Source organism: Urocitellus parryii, chromosome 8 (assembly GCF_045843805.1).
Source record: "Urocitellus parryii isolate mUroPar1 chromosome 8, mUroPar1.hap1, whole genome shotgun sequence".
NCBI lineage: Eukaryota > Metazoa > Chordata > Mammalia > Rodentia > Sciuridae > Urocitellus > Urocitellus parryii.
Window position 1 is genome coordinate 104,888,505 of NC_135538.1, and position 23,872 is coordinate 104,912,376.

The 23,872-nt window shown below is 36.7% G+C and overlaps 2 protein-coding genes across 5 annotated transcripts in view; one reads left to right on the top strand and one right to left on the bottom strand.

The window, feature by feature from the left end:
• Positions 1–232: 232 nt before the first annotated feature.
• On the bottom strand, positions 233–21,269 carry Slc25a27 (solute carrier family 25 member 27). Its single transcript, XM_026394467.2, has 9 exons — positions 21,040–21,269; positions 18,092–18,283; positions 16,316–16,400; positions 13,408–13,530; positions 10,868–10,980; positions 7,926–8,010; positions 6,384–6,476; positions 5,270–5,372; positions 233–401 (listed from the first exon to the last, which is right to left on the bottom strand). Exons 1-9 carry the CDS (start codon positions 21,143–21,145, stop codon positions 330–332), a joined length of 972 nt encoding a protein of 323 aa, XP_026250252.2. The 5' UTR covers positions 21,146–21,269; the 3' UTR covers positions 233–329.
• A 421-nt stretch (positions 21,270–21,690) lies between these two features.
• Cyp39a1 (cytochrome P450 family 39 subfamily A member 1) overlaps positions 21,691–23,872 on the top strand; it is a 115,302-nt gene continuing 113,120 nt past the window's right edge. For all 4 annotated transcript variants that reach the window (XM_026394473.2, XM_026394474.2, XM_026394476.2 and 1 more), the window contains exon 1: positions 21,691–21,948. In XM_026394473.2, coding sequence (XP_026250258.2) covers positions 21,757–21,948 — 192 coding nt within the window. In that variant the 5' untranslated portion in view covers positions 21,691–21,756. The remainder of the gene's footprint in view (positions 21,949–23,872) is intronic.

Here is a 23,872-nt window from a genome sequence, read left to right on the forward strand (position 1 = left end):
TGACTCCCTCTAAGCAGTCTCTTCAGTGCAAATAGCATCTCAAGGGCCAAACCATCTTGCCCAAGGTGAAAGTCATCAGGGTTCCGTTCTTCTTTAGAAAACAGTGTGCTGGGTCTCCTGGGATAGCCTTGTGAGATCCGACCAGATCACTTTTGGACAAAAAGAGGAGTCAAAGAGAACTTGGGTTTCCAAAGAAAAATAAAGTGCTGTCCCCTATAAATCACAGTCTCTGTGGAGTAAGGTGTCTTCCTAAAGAGGTAGAAATAATAGGGGGTGTGTGTTGCAGATGCCCGTATTTCAATAATACTGAACACTGTATCTTTAAGGGCTTAAAATGGACTGACTCCACTCATCTCTCTGATTTTTTCATAAGTAAGCCAGAACACCAATGACCAAGGCGTCTGAAAGATTAACCAAAGAGGTTAGTGCGTATTTCAAAGCAAATTATAAATATTCTACATATATGCATATACATCTTTGAGTGACAGAGTAATTTTGAATCCATGTAGGCCCAAACCAAATATCTTGTCTTTCATCTTTGTATAGCACTTTATAATTTCAAAAGCATTTTCATGTCTTATTTATCACCTATTTCTCTAGTATATGTATAATATGAAGGAAAAGTCATGATGTCCCCATTTAACAGATGAGGACACTGAGGTTTAGCAATCAAATGCCTACTGACATGGTGCAGAACTAGACGGCAAGCTTCTGTTTCCCACTCCCAGGGTTCTTTGAAATAACCTCTTCTGGCAATAGGGCTAGAACTCAGATGCCTGAAGTCTAGGCTGGGCTCCTTTACATGTAGTTTGTATATGCAGCATAACAACTAGACTTAAAAACTTGAAGTAAGGAAAATAAAGATTATTCTTTAAGAGATCATATAAACCCCAAAACCTGATGTCTCACAACATGTATATGAACATTCACATTAACTAGGGAAAACAGCTTCTATCTCAGAAAGGTTTGACTTTAACCTGAACAAAGGACTTCTAAAAGGAGACAGGTCAGAAGAAGATATAATAAACACTAGTGTGTAGACATTGAACACCAAAGGAAACCTTAGATCTAATTCCTGATTGTTTGGTTCTGATCAATACTGACTGGAGAGGAACTCCATCCTACTAGAAGAGAGAGAGAAACTTAGGCAATTAGAATACAAATGTACTTGGTTAGGGAGTTTGTAAAGCTGTCATGTGTTCTTGTCATGTGTTCAGAAATACTGAACATGTTACATTGGTAACCTGAGAATTTACTAAATAGTGGATCTAGAAGAACACATTTTAGTTAATGTATGAAGACATAAAATAAATAAAGATACCATATTCTTGGGACAACCGAAGTGAAGTGAACCAAAGATCTAACTGTAGTCAGATCAAGGAGGGTGTGCACTTAGTTTAAAGAATGAACCATGCAATCACTCCTAATTGCTGTGGTGATTGGATTTCTTCTTCATGTTAAAGACAACATTATATTATCAAAATCATACTCAAACAAAGTAAAAATTAACTAGGACTGAGCCCAACAAGGTCATACCACCTCTACCTAGTGGAAGGGGTTGGGGAGAGCTTAGCTGGGTTTTGTATCCAGTTTAAAGAGGGAGATTAGATAGCCCAAGAATGTGGTAGGTAAAAAATGAGTGAGGTTTTCCTGAGTCTCTGCACAGGAGTGCATGCGGACACTGTTTACTTATTGATTTCCTCGATGGCATAATTATGATCACTGTAAATAATCTAAGTGTAGGCGAACCTATGCTGTTTCCTCTAGTCTGCCTTTTGCACAACTACTGGAAAAAAAAAAGCAGAATGCTTTGCCATTCCTGTTATTGTGCAGCTGGACACAGAAGAGCTCTCTTGAGTTGATATTCTGAAATATTAAGTCTATAAATAGGCTCTTCCTGTGGTGATTCTGTGGTAAGCCAGCAACCTTCTAATTATAACTTGGGCCACCATATAGCCTGAATTCCAGAGGAAGCCTGCTGGCCTGAGGTCATCAACACCTGGATGACTTGCTCTATGTGTAGTGCACTGAATATTCCAGGTGCTCTGGTCTAATCACCACTTTCAATGAGTTCAGCTAGGTGAGTCTGTATTGTCAAGACCAATTTACTTGGAAGTGTTCATGAGTCAGGCTTCTGAGCTCAGACTCCTGCACTGTGAAAAATCAGCATGCAATGGTACCCTGGTGATCTTTGCTGGTTAGCCATCCTTTCTTTGCTAATGCCTCTCCATCACTACATATTATTTCTATTGTGTTAGAATTTCTGTAAACTAACTGCAGGGTCTTGATCAACTCAGTTTACTGCATTAGTAAGAAGCAGGAGGTTTTGAATTGAACAGACCTTCCAGCAGTGTAGCTCTGCCATGTACTAGCTGTATGAATTTCAGTAAGTTTCTTACACATTTAGCCATTGTTTTCTTATCTGAAAAATGAGGATAACACTACCTGCTTTACTGGGTTCCTAAAAATAGAGTCTAACAATAATTAATGTATACAAAGAGCTTTGAACATATTTAATACTCTTTTTTGTCATCTATAATCTTCCTGCCCCTCATCCTGACTGATCTTAACTTAATATTTTGGCAATGTATCACCTGAACTAGAAACATAAAAATCCCATTTTGTTTTTTCTGCCCCTTGCCTTCCACATTTAATCAGTTACAAAGCCCTATGGCATTAACCATAAGTGTCCTTAGAATGTTTTCCTTACAGTGATTTCTTGGTTAGACACTATCAAAACTTTCTTATGCCCCAGTTTTCCATACGTCATCTCTACTATGTTCACAGTAATCTTAGTGTGTTGTTCCCATGATTACACAGGTGCTTGCTAACTACAGGATCACCCCTAGACCACTAAGCTTGGCCTTCAAGGTCTTTTCCATCTGGGTCCTTAGGGAGGTCTTCAGCCTCATCTCCTGCTACCTCCCACTGAAGACCTTGTCTCCAGACACGCTGAATTGCCGACAGTTCTTCACACTCACTGGGCACACACATAACATGGTGCCTAGGTTCACACTGCTTCCTCCTATTTCTCTTGACCAATATGTACTGAGGCTTCAAAAACAGCTCTGCGTAGACTTTTGTTAGTTTCAGATTAGGTTACAGCCATTTCTATTATATATGCCATGTTCCCACAGGGTATTGTTCATACCACTGACAGGTACTAATGCAACCCCTGATGCTACCTCCTCCAGAATCAGGCTGCCTGGATTTGACACTGGATTTGTCAGTGGTATGAATATTAGTTAACAACCATCTTAGCCTTGCCAAGTTATTCAAACTACATTTTTATGTCCTCCTCTATAAAAGGGGAACAGGAGACCAACTTACTGCAGAAATTGTGGGGCAAATTCAATAAGTTAAGTCATAAAAATAACTAGCACAGTTTTCATCATATACCAAGTGTTTCTGTGATATGTATTTAGAAATATATATTATTTCTAGGATTTTAACTACTTACTTAACTTCTAAGTTTTGTTATAAGCTCCTCTAGCACAAAGATTCTTATTCCTTAGTATATTAGCTATGCCTGTGACAGTGTCTGATTAATGTAAGTCAAAACAAAACCTACTTTTTCAGTTTTGAGATAATACCAAGGTACTGCATAATTAAGACCACCAAAATAATGTTTGTGTGTTTTTTAAACTCTAGTACATTTTCAAAAATTTTTTGTTTTTTTTTCTAGTGCATTTTGTATCAGATATTGCTTTGAGCTATTATTTTGGTTATTAATTCCATGTTAATAAACATCTACTGTCCCTTAATAATCATTTATTCCCATAGCTTCAGTTACCATCTATATGTTGGCTGTGCCCAAATCTAAATCTTCATCCCCAATTCTCTTGTAAGATCCAGATCTATATATTAAATTATTCATCTAGACCTTTCCACTCAAATGTGCTATCTGTATCCAAACCTCCAAGATCTAAAACTAAACTCATTTTACTCCCAAATTGTTTTCCTTGCAAATAATCCCCATTTGGAAATATTGATTGCTCAGGGCCTGACTTTTCTTATCTTCTCCTCCATTCCCCTTTCCTCATCCCGTTGGTCACATTTCTACTTCCTAAATTCCACTTTATAACGCATCTTCTGTCCCATTACCAACACTCATCTAAGCCACTATTATCCTCGTTTATCACTACTCTACACTTTTCTCAGCCCAAGAAAGCTAGAAGAATCTTTCTAAAAATGCAGATTTAATCAAGCCAATGGCCACCACTGAAGGGTTCAAGTGGCCCTCCTGAATCAAGCCTTTCACTCTCTGCCTGGGGGCCCTGTGCCTTGGCCTGCTGGGCTTCCTTGTACTCATCACACTGTCTTGTCTACTCCAACTATGGCTCTCTACAGAGTGCTCCTTTCTTTCCCTTTTACCTGGCCAAGTTGTACTCATTATTCCAAGATCAGTTCCAAAGCCTTCTAAGAACCAGAGGGTTTTTCTTAACTTCCCAGAGTAGGCCATACTTGTTTGTTACACATTTCTATAGCACAAGAGCTCTTCCTGTAACACTCATCACTTCCAGTTTCTTATTTAAGGCTAAGCCCTTAGTACAGGGCTTTGCATGAAGTAGGTGTTCAATTAAATATGTATGCACATGTACATATATGCTATATATAATTATTAGTTTTGATTATTTAACTTTCTAAATCCATAATTCATCCATTCCTTCAAATATTTTCTATCTTACAAAAGTCATGAGTACCTTATGTTGTATTTATATTACTTAAACAAATCTAATCCTATATCTTAATTCACTTTAAAATATAAAATATATTATAAAAATTTATAAATATATATGTATAAAAATAACATTTAAACCAAATAAGGATGACATAATGGTTTCTCGTGGAGCAGAATTTTAAGGTAATCAGCAGATGTAACATTTGCCATCAAAGTAACAAATTTTGTTTGAAACTGCAAACTTCTCATAGGAAAGATCCCTACTGAAATCAGTATACTTGTCCCAATCTACTGTATTTTAGCTAAATAGACTACTAAAGATTCTATATTGCCAAAAATCTATCCACTGATTTTATAACAGATTACTAATCTATTTGTTAATAGAGGTAACTAATTTAATCTTCCAAGAAAGGCAATGTGACTCTGAGGAGAGGTGAAAGAAAACTGAACAAGATTTCAAACAGAAAGGACGGATCTTCATTTGGGGGCAGAGCCATGCCACAAACCAGAAGAGAAAAGGGAAAATGTTTATAGATTTAAATATAAAGAAAAGAAAAAGGAAGGAAGAAATAAAATGTCCAACTTTACCATTCGTAGCCAAGCCGGTAAAAAGCCTTTATATAGACTCATGAATCCTTCTCCTTGAACAGCCTGAATCAGGCAATCGCTTGATGATTTATACAAAAGTCCCCTAAAAAGGGAAGAAAAGACCTGTTAAATTTCCTCAGTATAAACAGACACATAAATAAAATTGTCTAAAAGAATATTATAAGTTAAATATTTTCTGCTCATCTTTAACAAATAATATTTGTGGTCTTAAAGATATAGTTAGCTTCATTTGAGCTTAAAGAAATTTTCAAGGCTGACTTCTGATTCATCCACCCTTGATCTTATACTTAGAATTCACTTCATCTGATTTCTTCCAGAGAGGAGGGACTATTTCATATTGACTCAAATTCTCCATGTTACCTGAAAGTGAAAGGCTTCTGAAGAAAGTGCTGTGTAAATGCTCAGCAGAGAATGCTTTCAAAAACTCTTTGAAAAATAAGTCACAATTAATTCCTTGCCTTAAAATAATGGGATTGTTAATTAGCTCATTTCCACAAATACATAGTAGTTTTTCATCAGACAAAGAGGAAGTGATTACATAAAAACAATTTCCTCTTTGACCACAAAAACACATAAATACATTTCTATCAAGAATAATTATAAGCTGGGAGCAGTGGCACATGCCTGTAATCCCAGCAGCCCAGGAGGCTGAGGCAGGAGAATCATGAATTCAAAGTCAGCCTCAGCAATGGCAAGGCACTGAGCACTCAGTGAGACCCTCTCTCTAAATAAAATACAAAACAGGGCTGGAGATGTGGCTTAGTGGTCAAGTGGCCCAAGTTCAATACCCAGTACCTCCCCCCCAAAAAAGGATAACTACATAAAACAGGCACAGTGTCACACGCCTGTAATCCCAGTGACTCAAGAAACTGAGGAAAAGAATCACGAGTTCAAGACGAATCTCAGCAACTTAGCAAGAGAGACCCTGTCTCAAAATAAAATACATATAAAGGGCTAGGGATATAGCTTAGTGGTAGAGCACCCCTGGGTTCTATCCCCACTATTGCCAAAAAAAAAAAGTACCCAGGAAAGTATCTTCAAAAAATTGTATTCTTATAGACAATCACACAAATATAGAAGAATTTCTCATTACCTTCCTTGTTTATCTCGTGGTTGATTCATTATTCGACTTTTGATGACATCAGCTGGTGTTCCCAGAACAGAAGCTACCAGTCCAGAACATAAACTGTAGATACAAATTAATGAAATTGAAAGATAATATGCAAGACCTCCTATATTTTAAGGAAGGGGAATTGATACTTAAAAAGAATGGAATCCTAAATATATTATTATAATATTCTTTATGATGGTGCTCTTTTAGCTTAAGATAAGTGCAAAATTGATTCAGTAAAGAAGTAGAAAGAAAAAGATAATATCAAAAAGAATTTCAGGCAAGGGGCTGGGGTTATGGCTCAGTGGTAGAGTGCTCACCTAGCACATGCTAGGCTGGGTTAGATCCTCAGTACCACATACAAATAAATAAAATAAAGGTTTTGTATCTAAATATATATATTTAGTTAGATACATATATATTTAGTTAGATAAATGTGTGTGTGTGTATGTATATATATATATATATAAAAGAAAAAAAATGTCAGGCAACAGATCCACACTGAGCACCTCCTGGTACCAGACATCCTTTTAGACCATTAATGAGGCAGGCAGACCCTGACCTGGAAGAGCTTACACTCTACATGGGGAGAGGCAAAGAAGAGATGAATAATTTCAGATGTTGATAATGGTATAAAAAATAAGATGGGGTAGTGTGAGAGGGAAAAACTAGGTGACAGGCAGGCAGGGAAAAGTTCTAGGGGGTGACAGCATCACTGAGTCTCCTTTGTGAAGACCTGGAGGAAGGAACAGCAAAGGACCTGAGTCCAGAGTGCTCCTGGTGTGTGTTAGTAAATATATGTATCTCTAAATATGGTTTGACACTATTTTATATTCTTTGGGGGTCATCTGAATAGCCTAGAGGGATCCAGCATTTGTAAACAAGAACAGAAGCTAAATGAAATGACTCCAATGTTAAGGACAGTAGACATCTAAAAACCAATTCATTCTCATGGGTAATTTGAACTTGTGATATGGAGAGATTGAGGAAATTCCCCGGCTTGGAGTGCTTTTCTTTCTGTTCATCTCTAGAAGAGTCACATTTCTTCAAATTCTTATCTAATTATGCCTTTGTGAGCCTTTCCAAGTGGTTATTGTTTCCTCCCTCCTCTGAACCCTCCAGTGACCATTTTGTTTCAGCACTTACTATGCAGTGTTTTTATACTTGTCTTGTTCTCCTGTTGGTCAGCTCCCTAGGCAGGGGCTGGATGCACTGTTTGTGTGTCAACACAGGGACCTACACAGCAACTTTAACACAAATTGACCCTGGGATGGCCCCATCAAGTTGTAAATATTTTGGGAGGTTTAATCTGAAATAGCCTGTAATTTTATCTCTCCTCCCTATTTTAACTTCAATAAAATTTAAGAATATTACTCTTAATGAGTGTACTATCATCCTTCTCTAAGGGTGATACCACTAGATTCCTGATCGAGTGTCCCCAAGTTGGAATTTATGCCACAAAAGCCAGAAAGGGTGATAATATAAAAAGAAAAAAAACAGGGTCATACTAAAACAATCACTTACCTGGATAAACCATGAGTAATGATATTGTCCTCAAGGGGTGTATTCAATATCAAGTAGTGCTTCACTGTATCGTAAGTGGTTAAATCTGGCAATGGAAAAAGAAGGTTTAAATATTCATTTATGCAACAGTGAATGTCTTTTGTGTAAAGAGTATACTGGCTTGTGGCAGGAATGTGTACCGGAATGAAATATAGCATTCATTCAGGCAGAGGATAGAGGAAGAGGAAAAGAGGAAGAGGTGACACTTGGATGTATCATTTGAATACCTGAATCCAGCTATGAGTAACCTGAGCTCAACCCTTGGAATTTTTAGCCAACTAATAAATTCATTTTGGGGTCGAAGTTAGGTTGAGTTGAGACTCCATCATTTATAAACAAGTGGCTCCACAGATGGAGAGAAGCATTTAAATTCGCTCTGTATCTATAAGAATACATTGCCTAGACTTGGTGACTATTTAGAAATAAGAAACAAATGAAAGGAAGAGCCAAAAATCATGCCTAGGTTTCTCACTTGTATAGCAGAAGGGATTGTTTTATATTTTGATATTATAAAGAATGGAAACAAAGATGGTTTTATATAGAAGCCTGATTTGGACACATTCAAAGGAATATACTTAAGATATCCAAAAAAAAGATTCTCAGTAAGTAACTAGAATTTGGAAGAGAAATCTGGGCAATAATCTTAGGCAACAAATTGATAAACTACAATCAGAAAGGTTCTCTGAAAACCAAAATATCCAGTAATAATGTGATATACTAGACACAAATGGATAGAATAGCAAAACAGAAAATAGATTTACTTCCTTTAAGTGATACAGTACTGGAACCCTTGAAAGTACTCCTTATAAATTTCTTAGAATCATATAATTGGACTTAGAAAGGATTCTTTCATTGACTAATTCATCAAATGTTTAATGACTATGCATGAAGGATGGGGAAAATAAAGATGAATAAAAACACAGTCCTTGCCTTCAAGAGGCTTGTATGTAGTGGAACAGGCTTGTATCTAGTGGAACATACAGACATTAGAAATCAATGAAATGAGCTACAAGCAGCAGCATTAGGCACAGGGAACTATAGAAACACATAAAAGAGCATCTAAGATAACATGCTGTGGTTAAAGGGATCGTGGAAGGTTCTGGAACAATACATTGGTGGAGAAGAATTCTTCAGACAAGAATATTACTCTTAATAGAGGATCTGTCAAGGAAAACTAAACAGAAGAACAGGGAAGAGGACAGAAAGGAGAGGGGTGAAGAAGAGCTATGCATATGCAGGAAGTGGAACCTTTTGGCTCATGACTTGTTGCTTCACTCTTTCCAACAGGATCAATGAACCGTTCAGTTCTCTGAAAGCACAGGGCAAATCCTACAGACCATCTCCATCATGCTCCAAAATTATATTCTGTGGGTAATGAGAAGCCAGTGCCAGATTTTAGGGGCATCATAACATGTTCAGATCCTTGCTTTGGATGACTCACTCTGGATGCTGGGTACAAATTTGGAGGGGGAGACCAGATGGATGGCTGTGGCAGTGGTCTAGTTGAGAGGTTCTGATGGTTGGCACTGTGGAAATGGTTACTTTAAGGATAATAGGTGCATTCTGGAGAGGGGGAAACTTTTAAGAACTCAGAAGATGGTAGTGGTGAGTGTGGTGGCTGCCTTCTCATGCACAAACATGATTGACTGCTCTCAGAGATGAAGCCCTAGGAGGGCAGGAATGAGGCTTTCTTTTCTGCACCTCAAATTCTGTGCTCTTGTTTTTCGAAACAGGAAAGATCAGCAGCTTCCTTTTTTCCACCATTGCTGTGACCTTTCCTATATTTACTTCCTGTGAAACTTTTGTCTTCCTTTTGCTATATGTGCATCAGCATCCATGGTTCACATCTTTCTCTATCTATTATCAGTTAACAACTATTATCTCAGTCTGATGATGGCTGTGCTATTAACCTCTTCTTACAAAATATTTTAACATGTTCTATATTTTGAAGTTAAAATTGCTCTCTATCAACCTATAATTTCTTTTTTTTCAGTAATGTTGTGTTTATTTTTTAAAAATTTGTTCTTTTAGTTATACATGATAGTAGAATGCATTTTGACATATTATACCTACATAGAGTATAACTTCCCATTCTTCTGGTTGTACATGATGTGGAATTACACTGGTTATGTATTCATATATGAACATAGGAAAGTTATTCATTCTACCATCTTTCCTATTCCCATTCCCCTTCCCCTCCCTTCATTCCCCTTTGTCTAATCCAAAGTACTTCCATAATCTCTTTATTTAAAAAATACTTTTTCTCTCATATTTTCTCTAATGTTCAATGTAACTAAAAACTTCACCAGTAGTATATATTACTATTTTAATAGCGTGTCTTAAATAAAAATAAATTAGTATTTTTCTGAGGTATCTTTTTTAAAAATTTAATGTTCTTCCAGCTTTATTCAGGTCTAACTGACAAATAAAAATTGTTCATATTTAAGGCATAAGAAAAGAAATTGAGAACTGAAAATGAGAAGCGAAGGGTAGAAATGAATAAGAGATTGTTTACATTTCCTGGCCTGGGTACCAGTCTGAACAAGGTGGATTATATAGGAATAGGATTGCCAGGGGTAAGGATTTGGACATTGTGGATATAATGACCATCAATCTTAAAAGGAGGTAAGGATTAGAGAGAAGATTAGAAATAGTTTGGTCTTTTCTCCTTATTTCCATAATTGGTTTTTCTTAAGAAGAAAATCCTTGTCATACATTACTGTAGAATAAGGTAAAAATATTCCAGGAAATATATTCAATTATAATAAACATAAAACATATGGAGCCTGTGGCTGATATATGTTATTATAAATAATGAAATAAAAATGGTCATATCCCTGATACAAGAGCATGCAAGAATTAAGTTGTTTGAATTTCTCAGAATTCAATAAAGTTTTCATTACCTCCCATATTCACCAGTGCTGCTCTTTGTATATTGGGGACCCAGCCTGCCCACAGCCCACGTATTCCTCCTTCAGCTAAGATTTTTGTAAAAGCATGATGCACGCCACGGAATCTAAGGAGAATAATAATGAAATGTGAAAAGTTGGTGTACTCTTGAGAATGGAATGCAATCCAATAAGCTTCTCCTATAACTGTTATAAAGTAAAATAACATTTACTCAGAATTGTTAGAAATTAAAGGAATTCGTGTAAGTCTAATATGCAGATAAATTTATTAATTCTTTAGAATGCCAACATTTGATTTAAACATTTTTAATACAAATCATGATAAGTTGTGTGATCTTCTCAGATTATTAAAAAAGGTCAAAATATCTTTCTTGACATATCATTGGTAGGCATATTAAATATAGGAGGAAACAGTGACAGAACTTCTGGATGCCTCTTACTAGTGTTGCAGGGGACGTGCAAATTTTTAAAACTTGTCAAACAACATTAAAAAAAAACATTGATTCTTAGGGCTAAAGATGTAGCTTAACAGTAAGGCCCTTGCCTAGCATGTGCAAGACCCTGGGTTAGATGTCTAACATCACAGTAAAAAATAAAAAATAAAACAAACAATAATAATAAAAAAGAAAATCACTCTCCTATAACCTCATAAAAGAAAGAATATTTATAGATCAAAAGTAGAATGCACAATATTCTAAGAATTTTTAAAATTAAATGATTTGAGCTTTATGAAAATTTGCTATCCTATCTTTATTTTGCTCACATTTCTGTAGACAGGTGAAAAATGGTGCTGAAGCATGAATCAAATCTGGGAGCCTCTGATGTAAAAGAAAAGTCTGGGCTTGATATGGACAGAAAAAAATCCGGAGTCAAACGCCACCCTTACCACTTACCAGCTGTATGGATTTTACTAAGGTATTTTACTCTCTGAATCACATCAAAAATATGACATTCTTGAGATGCATAATTGCTATTATACTACAAGGAATCACAAATGATCACTGTAGCTAAAATGTATTGTACCTTTACTAAGTAGCAGTCACTTTATACATGAGATACATTTTAATCTTGAAAGGTTTCTGAAGTATGTGTATTATTATTCCAATTTATATGTGAGGAAACTGAGGCTAGAATGGTTAAGGAATTTGACTACTATTACAGAGCTAAAATGTAGTAAAGGCTGAGGCTGGATTGGACCCTTGGGCTGATCCAAAGGATTATGCTCTTTACTACAACATTAAGTATAGTCAAACCCAAGATTTCCAGCGTTAGGGATAAAAAAGAGGATTAAAATCCTGGGGAATCAGTTTAGAACATAGCTTTTTATTTTGGTACCAGGGATTAAACTCAGGAGCATTTGACCACTGAGCCATATCCCCAACCCTATTTTGTATTTTACTTAAAGACAGGGTCTCACTGTGTTGCTTAGCGCCTCACTTTTCCTGAGGCTGGCTTTGAACTCCCAATCCTCCTGCCTCTGCCTTCCCAACACTTTTCTCTCCAATCAAGGCTACATCAATTCTCTCTATTCAAAGTCATTAGAAGTTGTTACAAAATGACCAAATGGGGCTCTGTAAACTCCTCGTTTAAGTCAGAGTTGTGTCTTTTCTCCTCTGCTAGGCATCTACTCATTTTCTGAAGGCTGAAGGGGAGATGGGGCAATAGCAGCCCAACCTCATCCTCTAGCATCTGCTAGAGAAGAAGTGAGTACAGAGAAGTGGTCAGGGGTGGCCTCCTAAAGATGGCTCCAAACCCTCCTCCTCCACCTCTGGCTTTGCTGCAGACCTGGAGGATTCAGACTCCACTCATTATCCTGCACTTCCCTCTTTCCTGGAAATGGTCTATCTTTATGCAAAATTTGGCCCTTTCCCAGGGGAAACTGGCTAAGTGGCTCTTCTAATAAACTGCCCTTTGAGGAAAGGCTGACTTTGCTAATATAGGCTAATGTAATAGGAAGATTTTATATCACAGAGGCATAATTTTAAAAAAATCTTCCTTAAAGGGCCTTAGAATGTAGGAGGAATTAGATTAGAGAAGACCATGGGAACATAAGATTGACCTTGTTAATTCCCTTCTTTCTGGAAGACAGCAAGAAAAGCAATGTTATGCAGCTAGGCATGTTTACCATCACGAAAACCTTTTGAGAGAACCCCTTTTAAAGATGAAAATAGACTGGAAATGTTAAGTGAATGACACCATACAAACCGCAATGGCAAAGCTGGGATGCATAACAGGGCAAACCTTAAAATAAAATTCTTTATATCAACCTGCAATAGAAGACAAATCTAACAATGTTGGCTGGGATAGCAGCAAAGAGTTATGAACACATGACAGAGAAGATAGACACTTTGTCATGCAAAGAAAAGATATAGCTCAGCTCTCCTCTTCATAAATATAGCTTCCAAATTAAAAAAAAACAGTATGAATACCTTTACTGAATACTGGATTGGAAAAAATATAAATCCATTAAATAAATATTCAAAATATGATGATATCAAAGGGAAGCAAAAGCACCAATTAACTGGAAAACTTACCTCAATGGTTTTCCTTCAAGTTTCCTTTTTCCTTCCATTTGCATCTGAACCTTCACTAGGTCAGCTGGGTTGGCTAAAAATTGGCCGATAACACCAGCCATCATCCCTCCAATGACTGACTTCCTAATTGTAAAAAGAGAAATTGTTTTTAAAGTTGCCATTAATTTCACAAATTTTACAGTGAACCAGTACTAAGCTGGGACAGGCCCTGGGTAATAAATTTAAGACAAAGTGAAAAAAAAGGATAGACCCAGATGAACCACAGAGAAAAAATAGATGGTTTGGTTGTTTAGTGACAGGAGGGTAAAGGACCGAAAGGAACTAAAATTAAGATTTGCACTTTCAGATCTTACATGGCCTGAAATCCAAAGGAAAGGGTGGATGCTTCTAAGATATAAAAACAATAACATAAAAAATATGTTATTGCAGAGAAAAACTTGAATCATTTAGCTGTAGTTTAATTCTGACTACCAGATGAGAAAAACAGCAGAGATGTAATCAGCCTCAAAGAAATAGGTAAACCAAAATTTTAAAACTACTACTTTAGTAGTTTTCCAAGTGAAGGGCTTTGAAAATATTGCTCTTTGTGAAGAAACTTTTCCCATTCCTAGTCTAGTCTTTTTCCTCCCCCATCAGCCAACAGTGAGCAAAACTAGACAAAATGACTATAATCATAAATAAGGAGCTGAGTCAACAGATTGCACATGTAGAATTTTTAACCAGTAGTATACACTACAAAAAGTAATGTCTATAGTAACTTATGTTTCCCTTAACTGCATAAAGATAGTTTTAATTGATTCCCCTTAAATTAATTACTGGGGAGGTTGCGTATGTTTACATGTTTAATGAACACTTATATTTCTTCTTTTGGAAACTATTGACAATCCTGCCCTTATTCTTCCATTGCATTCTCTATATTTTTCATTGATTTGTAGGAGGTCTATTTGTATTATATATAGTAACCTATTTTTTATGGTTTCTGTTTTATATATTCTAAGTGACAGGACATAACGTTCATTATCTTATCAACTCCTAAAAAAATACAAAAGCTTAATGGTAGCTATTACTTCTATAGCTGAGGAACTGAAGATTAAAAAAAAAAAGTGAAGCCCAGGTAACACAGTAGGAGAGGGGAAAATGGAGTTCATCTCTGTCTGATTCTAAATCACAATGTTCTAAGATATGCACTGGGAGGACTAAAGAAGGTACTCTGCTAAAAGACCAGCATAGGTTGGTCACTGGAAGTCACTATGGTTCTTAATAAGCAATGACATGATGACAATATGAGTCTTAGAAAGATTAATGGCATGAAAAAATACGTTATTTCAGGGAAAAACTTGAATCAAGAGACAGCCTAGAAGTTGAGGGTCTGAACTATATGTGCTGATTTGGAACTGGGCAGCCTGCAGCTGTGGTTGAGATTGCAGGAGTAGAAGAGCACAGCAAACAGGAGGAGAGCAGAGATCCAGTTCAGTGGACACTAGGTGAACAGAAACTGTTCCCAGCATGGTGCTCTTCCCTTGCAAAACAGTGATGACCAAGACTAGTCCTTGACTTTCAAGGAGCCACCCTCAGTCTTGCCAGCAGGGAACAGCAGCAAAGAGGCAAAGAAGAAACCAGAAGAGATACTGAAAGAGTCAAAGAGTACAATATCCAGAAAGTCAAAGATGGAGGTACTTACAGGAGTGTCAGAGGAACCTACATTTAAAGGGAAATGAGGATTTGGTACAAAGTCAATTTGATACATTCTTCATTTTTACATTCTGAGAATGAAGTATATTAGTTTATGTCTTCAAATCCCTAAATTCTTATGCATTTTCCCAAGCTTCTAAATTTGCAATCTAAACATTAGGGAATGAAAATATTCTAATGGAAAATTGTTTGCTAAAACAGGCTTGTTTAAAAAAGACAAATGCTCACAGAATGTATATTTATTACTATGCCTTCCTTATGCTCCAAAAATAATTAAAAGAGCCCAAAACAAAATTATATAGGAAACTTGCCATCCTCTGTAATTATAGGACTGCCAAATCTACTAACAGGTATTTTTAAAGAAATTTAAAATCATTCAAAAAGGAGGCTAAGTACTGACAGAAAACAAGCAAGCATTTTGCTTAAGTTTAGAAGGCTAGATTTTACTATTCTTATTTTTTATCTAACGAAACTTGTACAAAATGAGAATGATGGTTTACTTCCTTGACATAGCCTTAAAGAAATGGATCACACACTAACTTCTAATAATATAAAAGCCACACACAGTGTGTGTGTGGGGGGGAAGCATGCATTAACCACAGGTCAGTTTGCTGGGGGAAGAAAAGTTATTATTTTCATCTGACTAAAATCCAAAGGGAAGGGTGGTTGCTTCATTTTTGTGTGTCTTCTTTCTAAGATACATTTTTCATTTAGAAATTTGATTCTGGGATCAGTGATGTCTGAATAAAATATGGGTATACAGGTAACTCAAATGCACTAAACATGAAAAATTTTAAGGATTTTATCAGATACATAAAGCCTGACACTTACCAAATAATATTATCAGAAATAGCATTATTCTCAATTTCTAATATTGAGAATTCTAATATTAGAAATTGAGAATAATGTCTTTTGAGTGTTATAACCATAAAATATACATAATCCACTGGTTTAATGTGTTATATTTATAGTCACCAAACCAAGATAATAATAATTGTGCTCCCTTATAATTCTTTCATTATTAAAATATTAAATATTTCTACATATGCACATTGTCTGTTTACAATTTTCAGTAAACACTCTATTATTTGGATTTATATTGTAATTATTTGTTTTTTAAGCCTAAGCAATTGTAATTGTAATAAATATACAGTTTTATATAAATAAACAGATAGTCTTTGAGGCTATAGCACATTATTTTCAAAACAAAACTTACCAAAGGGGATAATGCTTATCTTCACTTTTGCCAAATACAACCTCCCGGAGATGTTCATATGTGACCATCCGACCTCCAGAGTATACTGTATAAAATAGATCATTAAAAAGGCCAAATTCAGTTCAATGCTGAAAAAATAGGAGAACAATCTACCCTGACCTAGACACTCTCTCTAGTTGCATCCTTCTCTTATGTAATTTATGTTCCTGAAACAGTCTTCTTGATATTTCTCAAAATGGGGTAGGACCCTCACTGATCTTTCTAGAATAGGTTCTTCCTTCTCTGTTTTGCTAACTCCTCCTAGTCTTTCAGAATTCAACTCCAGTATATTTTTTCAGGAAGTGCTCTCCAATCTTTCCCTCAGTATTCTAGGCAAGCATTGCACACTCTCACATAGCAACTATCATACTCATTAGTGATCAACTTGTTCTTCTTGTTGATCCTTCCATCAGAACACAAGCTTCAGGCAGGTTCTGTTTGTTTTTCTTATTATGTCAGATGCCCTCATATGTACCTTGGCACACAACAGGTATTTTCATTCAATTAACATATATAACTTCACTGAAGAATTTGTTATATTAACATAATGTTTTCAGTAACATTTCAAACTCAAAAAATCAATCTTATTGGTAAAGCAAAGATGGTGGTTAAAAAAAAATACAAATGAAAAGAGGTGAAACACAAAACAATAGCACACAAAGGAGAAAATATTTTAAAAGATGGAAAGTAAAATTATTAAAATCAGCACTTGGTATTCATACAGAGAGCTTTTCTTGATATTTCAGCAAGTTTTAGTCCATATTTTAAGATAATCGTGAATATATGAAGTGTGAAAACGGTAATAGTCTATGCATGCTTGTGGTTATTTCTTGAGAAATATGCTCTTTCTCATCTGAAGAATTGCACCTTTAAAAATATTATGCCAGTAAATATTCAGTCTGGGCAATTTTCTGATCAAGGGTCTATCGCTATATGCTTAAGGAAACATTATAAATGAAAAATACTAAAATACCACACCTATCCTGCTTCCACTAAGTTGCTGACGTTGGCTGCAAACTTGCCATCCTTCTGCCTCAGCCTCCCAAGCCATTGGAATTACAGTGTACCACTACATATAGCCAGTTGCTACTATCTCACCACCTTTACCACTAATGGCCCACAGAGCTAGTTAGGCGCCTTGGAGAAGTAAGGCAGACGTCACCTGTGTTGCCTTTTCCCTGTGGCCAGAAGTGGGTGAGGCAGGGATCTCTGCTCTCTTTCAGAGCAGCCTGGTCTCTGATGTATGGGACAGAGGAGATCTGGCATTACAGTAAATATATCTGAATTTTCAAAGAACATTAAAAAAAGGTAAATCTGTGTTTGAAGTTTCTGATGTGAAAGAAAGTAATCATTGTTCATGTTTCTTTTTTCTTAAACCATTAAAAAACTTTTTATTAGGAATATTTTCAAACAGAAAAGTAAATAATACATAACTTACCATTAAAATTTATCAACTGCAAAATATACTTCATTCCTTTTCTTAATTATTTTGAAGTACTTCCCAGATATCATGATTGTTCATCCCTAAATACTTTAGTATGCATTTCTAAAAATTTAGGATAGTAACTCCTTAGTAACAATAGATAACTTTTTCTTCCTAAGAGATTGATTATATGTTCATTTATCATCAGTAGGGGAAAAAAATTTAGCTGGCTTTTGGATACAGCTAAATGGAAACACAGAGAAGACAAACACAAGACTCATAACAAACTTACCAGCTAGAATCAAGATAAATACCTACGTGTCTGTAAATGGCGGGCGTCACTCCTTGCCAGAGCTTTAGAAAGCCTTCCTCCTGAATGATTCCTAGGGCCGTGCGCACCATGCCCCTATAGGGGGCAGATTCTCTTGCATTGTCTCCCAACCGAGCAAGAGCAGCTTCTCCTTGCATTTGGAGTCGAGTTTTTGTAAGATCGAGGGGAAAGGTTGCTAACAAAAAACAAACAAGCGAGGGGAAAAAACCCACAACATTCAGAGAAACAAGCAAAAATTCTAAAATCATAGGACTAATGTTTTCCCAAGATTATTGGTTGTCAAATTTTAGAATTACAGATTTTCTAGTCCCATGCCCATGTACTCTAATTTGGCAGACTTACAAGGGTTTCAAATCAGTTGATTCTCAGACACTACCAAATTTAAGAATCAGGGTACCAGAGCAAACTGGATCACCAATCAAAAATCAAAAAGTGAAAAAACCCTTGAGTTCTTTTCATTCCAAAATTTCAATCAATAATCTACTTTAGTAACTTTAATTTTTTTCCTCTACAATGAAAATAAATATCCATATTCTGTGTTGTCCTCCTGATTGCAACCATGATTGTTTAACAACTGTTGTAACTTTAGAACACTGTACTATGTATTCTTATGTACTATTACAAATGCAAGATAAAGCAGAATTTTATAATTTCATGGTTGATTTTTCACATGCAAATGAATCACAGCCCTGATATTTGATGTACAGAAGATTCAATGGAGTTCATAATGTCTTCTTTTATATAGAAGGGTGGCATGCTCAATATTTCTTAAATTAAGACTTATTAGTTGTTTTCCAGCACTGATAAGTTTAAGCGTGGCATATTTGTAGGCTCCTTACAAGTTATCAACTATATTTGTAAAACCTTTTTCTGTTTACATATTGAAGTAGAGATGGATCTTTTACCTTAAAACAGAGTTAAGCTACCTGACCCATATAAGGAAAATCAAGCTTATAACTTGATTTTATTCACATTAGGACAGGTTCATGAACATTACTGACATAAGATTTTAATGATCACCACCTAATACAAATCTTCAACATGCCTTTTCTTTCTTTCTCTCTCTTCTTCTTCTTCTTTTTTTTTTTTTTTTTTTTTTTTTTTTTGTGGTCCTGAAGATTGAATCCAGGGTTTACCACTCAACTATGTCCCTGGACCCTTTTATTTTTTGAGACAGGGCCTACATAAGTTGCCCAGGCAGGCCTCAAATATGCAGTTCTTCTGTCTCAGCTTCGAGAGCAGCTAGGATTAAAGGCCTGTGCCACAGCACCCAATTGAGCACGCCTTTTCTAAGAGGAGACAGAGTGGGGAGAAGGAAAATAATATTAAATATTACCACTTTGGAATATTTTGCCAATAGTTTCCCTGAATCAGAATTAACTTGTATATGGAGAATTAAGCAATGTTGTATTGACATAAGAACCTGAAGAAAAGTCACAAGAAACAGGAGCCTCTAAGTACAAACTATGCCTCTCAAAATATTTTTTTTTTTCTTTCTGGTTACTCTATGCTTTGGGGTCTGATCCTGAATCAATTTGTAAAACCTTGAATCAATTTGTAAAATTTGTACTCAGAATCATCCAGTATTGTGAATCCCTTGCTTCCCATCTCCATTCCCCACACAGTTCTCTCCCTGAATTTTTTACAAGAGCAGTCTTCCTGTACAAAAAGCCATTGAGTCATAAGGAGAAAAATCAGTTAAAAAACAAACTGGGAATACATCTAATTATTCAGCAATCTCACTTTAGATTTCTTTTAAAGTTGATGAATTTTATTTCAGGAAAAACAATGAAAAATAAAATCCCTCCATCAGCTTTGAGAGGAAAGAGGATAGGGTAGGGGCAAAGGGCAAGTGTGAGAGTACAAAAGACAAACAACAGCATGTGCTGGCTCTGCCAGAAATGCAAAATAAACTCATGTTAGAACAAGACTAACATTCACAAATGATTAATGCATCAGAGGTATTCCTCTTTTGTGTTTTTTTTTTTTAATGGGCAAGAAAATGTAAGGGTAATCTTGAAATACACAGTTAAAGCTTCACAGGGAACACACAGGCACTCTACTCACAAAACCCTTGGAAGAAACACCACCTGATCATGCAAGGGCATCATAATTTCCCTCTGGGTGGTCTCTTAAAGTTTGCTCTGACTCATTTAGCAGATCAAACAGTTCTTCTAGGCTCTTATGATAACCTAAAAATAGCTTCATCATAATAAGTAGCACATTGTAATTGTCTTTCTCTGCATGTCTTCCCACCAGCCTTGTAAGAAGGTCAGAACAGGAACTGTTCAACTGTATATCCTCAGGCCCTACTACTGTAGTAATTACAATGATGTCGCAATTAATAGGTGCCCTGCCATGAATTTAGTATATACATATCATTGACTTCTCAGGATCCTTCCTGTAAAGTAAACACAATATAGATGAGTTCAACTTAAAGAGGTCAGGTAACTGGAAGATGTTAAATCCATGCTCAACAATGAATGGTTAAGAACTGAAGTCCCACAAGGTAAATCCACAACTTGGATTTAAAAGACAATGAGACTAAGTGTGTAAATCTTGTCAGAGACGATTCCAATAAGGATGAAAAATGTATTTTTTTTTTAAAAGCCATCCTTACCAAAAGGAAAATGATTCATAGAGAGGAATGACAGCTCATGAAGCTTCTAAAAGTATATACATTCGGACACAACAGCACATCTCTAAGGGAGATTAGACGAAATTGGACCAAAAGCACCTCAGAGACCTTCAATTCCTTCTCCCAAAGCTGGCCTTGCCTCCACCCTGCTGCTTCGGCCAGGCAGGCGTGCAAGAAGAGGGCGCAACCTCTTGGGATGCACACAGCCTGGAGCGAAGCAGCGCGCCCATCCCTCCCCCAGCGCCACGGCGCGGCGACTTGCCGAGGAGGCCCAGGTGTGGGCGGCCGGGTACCTAGCTCGGCCACGGTAGCCGCGCAGCCGGACAGTACGAACTTGCTCGCTCGGGGCCATCTCTGGGCGAGTGGCAAAAGCCTCTCCTCATCCTCCGGGTTAGACATTCAGCAGCAGGTGTGGACGACAATGCACCCCTTCTCGCCGGTGCACCCGCTGCGCTGGCCTGCCAGCTTGCCACGGCGGCCTCTTCTCAACCCGCAAGCGGTCGGGTAGAGACCATTTCCCCCAGAAAGGCTCGGTGAATCCGCGCCTTCCTAGCAGCCCCAAACTAGAGTGGTCCAGCGGCCCCGGTCAAGAGCCGAAAAACAAAGCGGAGCTATGAGGCTTCTGGGAAATGTAGTCCGCCGGACTCCGCGACTTCTCTGATTGGCGGGTAGAGAGACGCCGGTTAAGCAGTTGTCCCTAGGTCTCCATGGCAACAACTCTTGCTCCCTCCCTCCGGCCCCGCCCCGCCCCGCCCCGTCTAGCCCAGCCCAGCCCTTGCCTGGTTTTGGTGGTAGCCAGGATTTGAAATAGAAGAGGAGGTGGGAGGGAGCGATGATGCAAACATCACCTAAAAATTGGGGCGGGGAAAGGAAGTTACAATTACGAAAGAGAATTAGCTGCAAAAGTTGGAGCGGAAAAATTGGGAGACCCGGAGGGTCTTCCCTAGCCCACAGGGTACGAGAAAGTGCCAGGTCAGCAGGACTTTGTCAAACTTCTCTCATTTTGGAAAATGATGGAGCAAAATACAGAATTGATTTCCCCAACAGTGATTATAGCCCTGGGTTGCGTTGTTCTTTTCTTATGCCTTCAACGAAAGAATTTGCGTAGACCTCCGTGCATCAAGGGATGGATTCCTTGGATTGGAGCTGGATTGGAGCTTGGGAAAGCCCCTCTAGAATTTATAGAGAAAGCACGAATCAAGGTATGTGGCGCGCAGGCGGGTTTTTCAGAGAAGTTAACATTTTACTTTTTATTTATTTTTTCATTAGATTTCAGGTGCAATATTAGAACACCGGGAATATACCTCCTTCCAGCAATTAAACATTGTTAATAAAGCATTTTTAATCCCTCTACCAACAATCAACAACCATGTCCTACGCAAGGTTTTGCGAAGGAGACGGAATACAATGCAGCTTGCATCTGCCTTACTGGAAGTAGAGATTAACTTTTAAGTGTTAGCTACTTCGTCGAAGTTAATTTCGAAGTGAATACATTTTAACTAAATGCTTGCAATAGTTGTGAAAAACAGAAGTGTAATGTGATTTAAATTTGTGAAAATGAGTGATAAATTCATATCTAAAATGGAGCTAATACCAGGATCCTGTAAAAATTGCTTGCAAAATTGATCTTTACAAATTTAAGGGGTACTGTTTTTCTTGCTGGTATTGTTATTGATGATGGGTGGTTGTAATAGATGTTTTTTGTTCTTAAAGTGTCTTTCAAATGTTTAAGCATTTTAGGGAAAAAACATTTGCTAGCCTTTTAATTTCTATTCAATTTCCAGCCACCAAGATTTTGTGGTGATGCTAACCATCATCATTATTGTGTATTGTATTACAATATTTTCTGTGCTTCCTCCATATAGGTTTCTAACTGGTTAGCCCAATTTACAAAATAATTCTATATATAGTAGTAGCATTATATATACTTTTGATGGTTTACCTTAAAAATTTCTGAGATTCCAATTTGGTTTAAAATCTTGGGGAATAGTGAGGAGAACTAAGATGAAAATAAGAGTAACCAAAATATTACAATAGAAATGAAACATTAAAAATTTACAGTATATTATTTTGCCTTTTTTTCTGTGCATTTATAAACTATCGAGTAAATAACAGCGGCATAATACTGTAATTCTATTTTGTGTCCCTTTGAATTTAAAATTTAATGTGAATAATTTCTCCATGTCAGTATTTCTCTGAATCTTTTTAATGGCTATATTTCATGATATAAAGATATAATAGCATACTTAAATCTCAGTAGTTGCATGTTTAAGTTGTTGCCACCCTTTTTCTTTATCTCAAGCATTGTTTCTTAGCATATGTGTATGTGGTCTTACATTTTGCACTTATTTGATTGTTTCCTCAGAATAAGTTTCTAAAACTAGAATTGCATATGAGAAAATGCACACTTAAATTGGGTATCATATTACCCTTGTCCAAAGATGTAACAATATATACTTTTTAACTCCCTTTGAGTGTATGGATTGCATGGCTTCTTATATCCTGGACCATACTGTATACCAATATTCTTCATAATTTTTGCTAGTCCAATAGATGAAAAAAGGTATCTCCTGAAGGAACACTTCTTTGTCTCCTACAGCCTTTTGTAGGCATCTGATTCTGATAATTTTTAAGGATTTTTTAATAAGCTTGATCAGATTAAATATTTGTAAGGATTCTGTAGTTTTCTTTCTTTCTTTCTCCCCCCCACCCCCTTTTCTTTCTCTTTCTTTCTTCTACAGTGCTGGAGATGGAGCCCAGGGCCTCATGGATGTTAGCCAAGCACTCCACCACTGAACCACATCTCCAGCCCTCTGTAGCTTTTCTTAAATGAAACAAGTTGTATGAGTCAACTATAATATTATGTGACAGTACAAATTACCTTTTTCTAGTATTAAAATATAAAAGATGACTATATTGTTTTATATTTGATACTGAATGTTATTATGCTTCACTCTTGCCTCTTCCCCTTGTACTGGTCATCTGGGCAGGATGCTAAGAAAGAGTGGGAACTCCCATCTTTGGAGGCAGGGGAGATTTAAACTATACAAAACACCAACTCTTACTAGGGGATGAAATTGATCAAATTGTGTTATATTGTGTGAGTGTATGAGTATGTAGCAACAA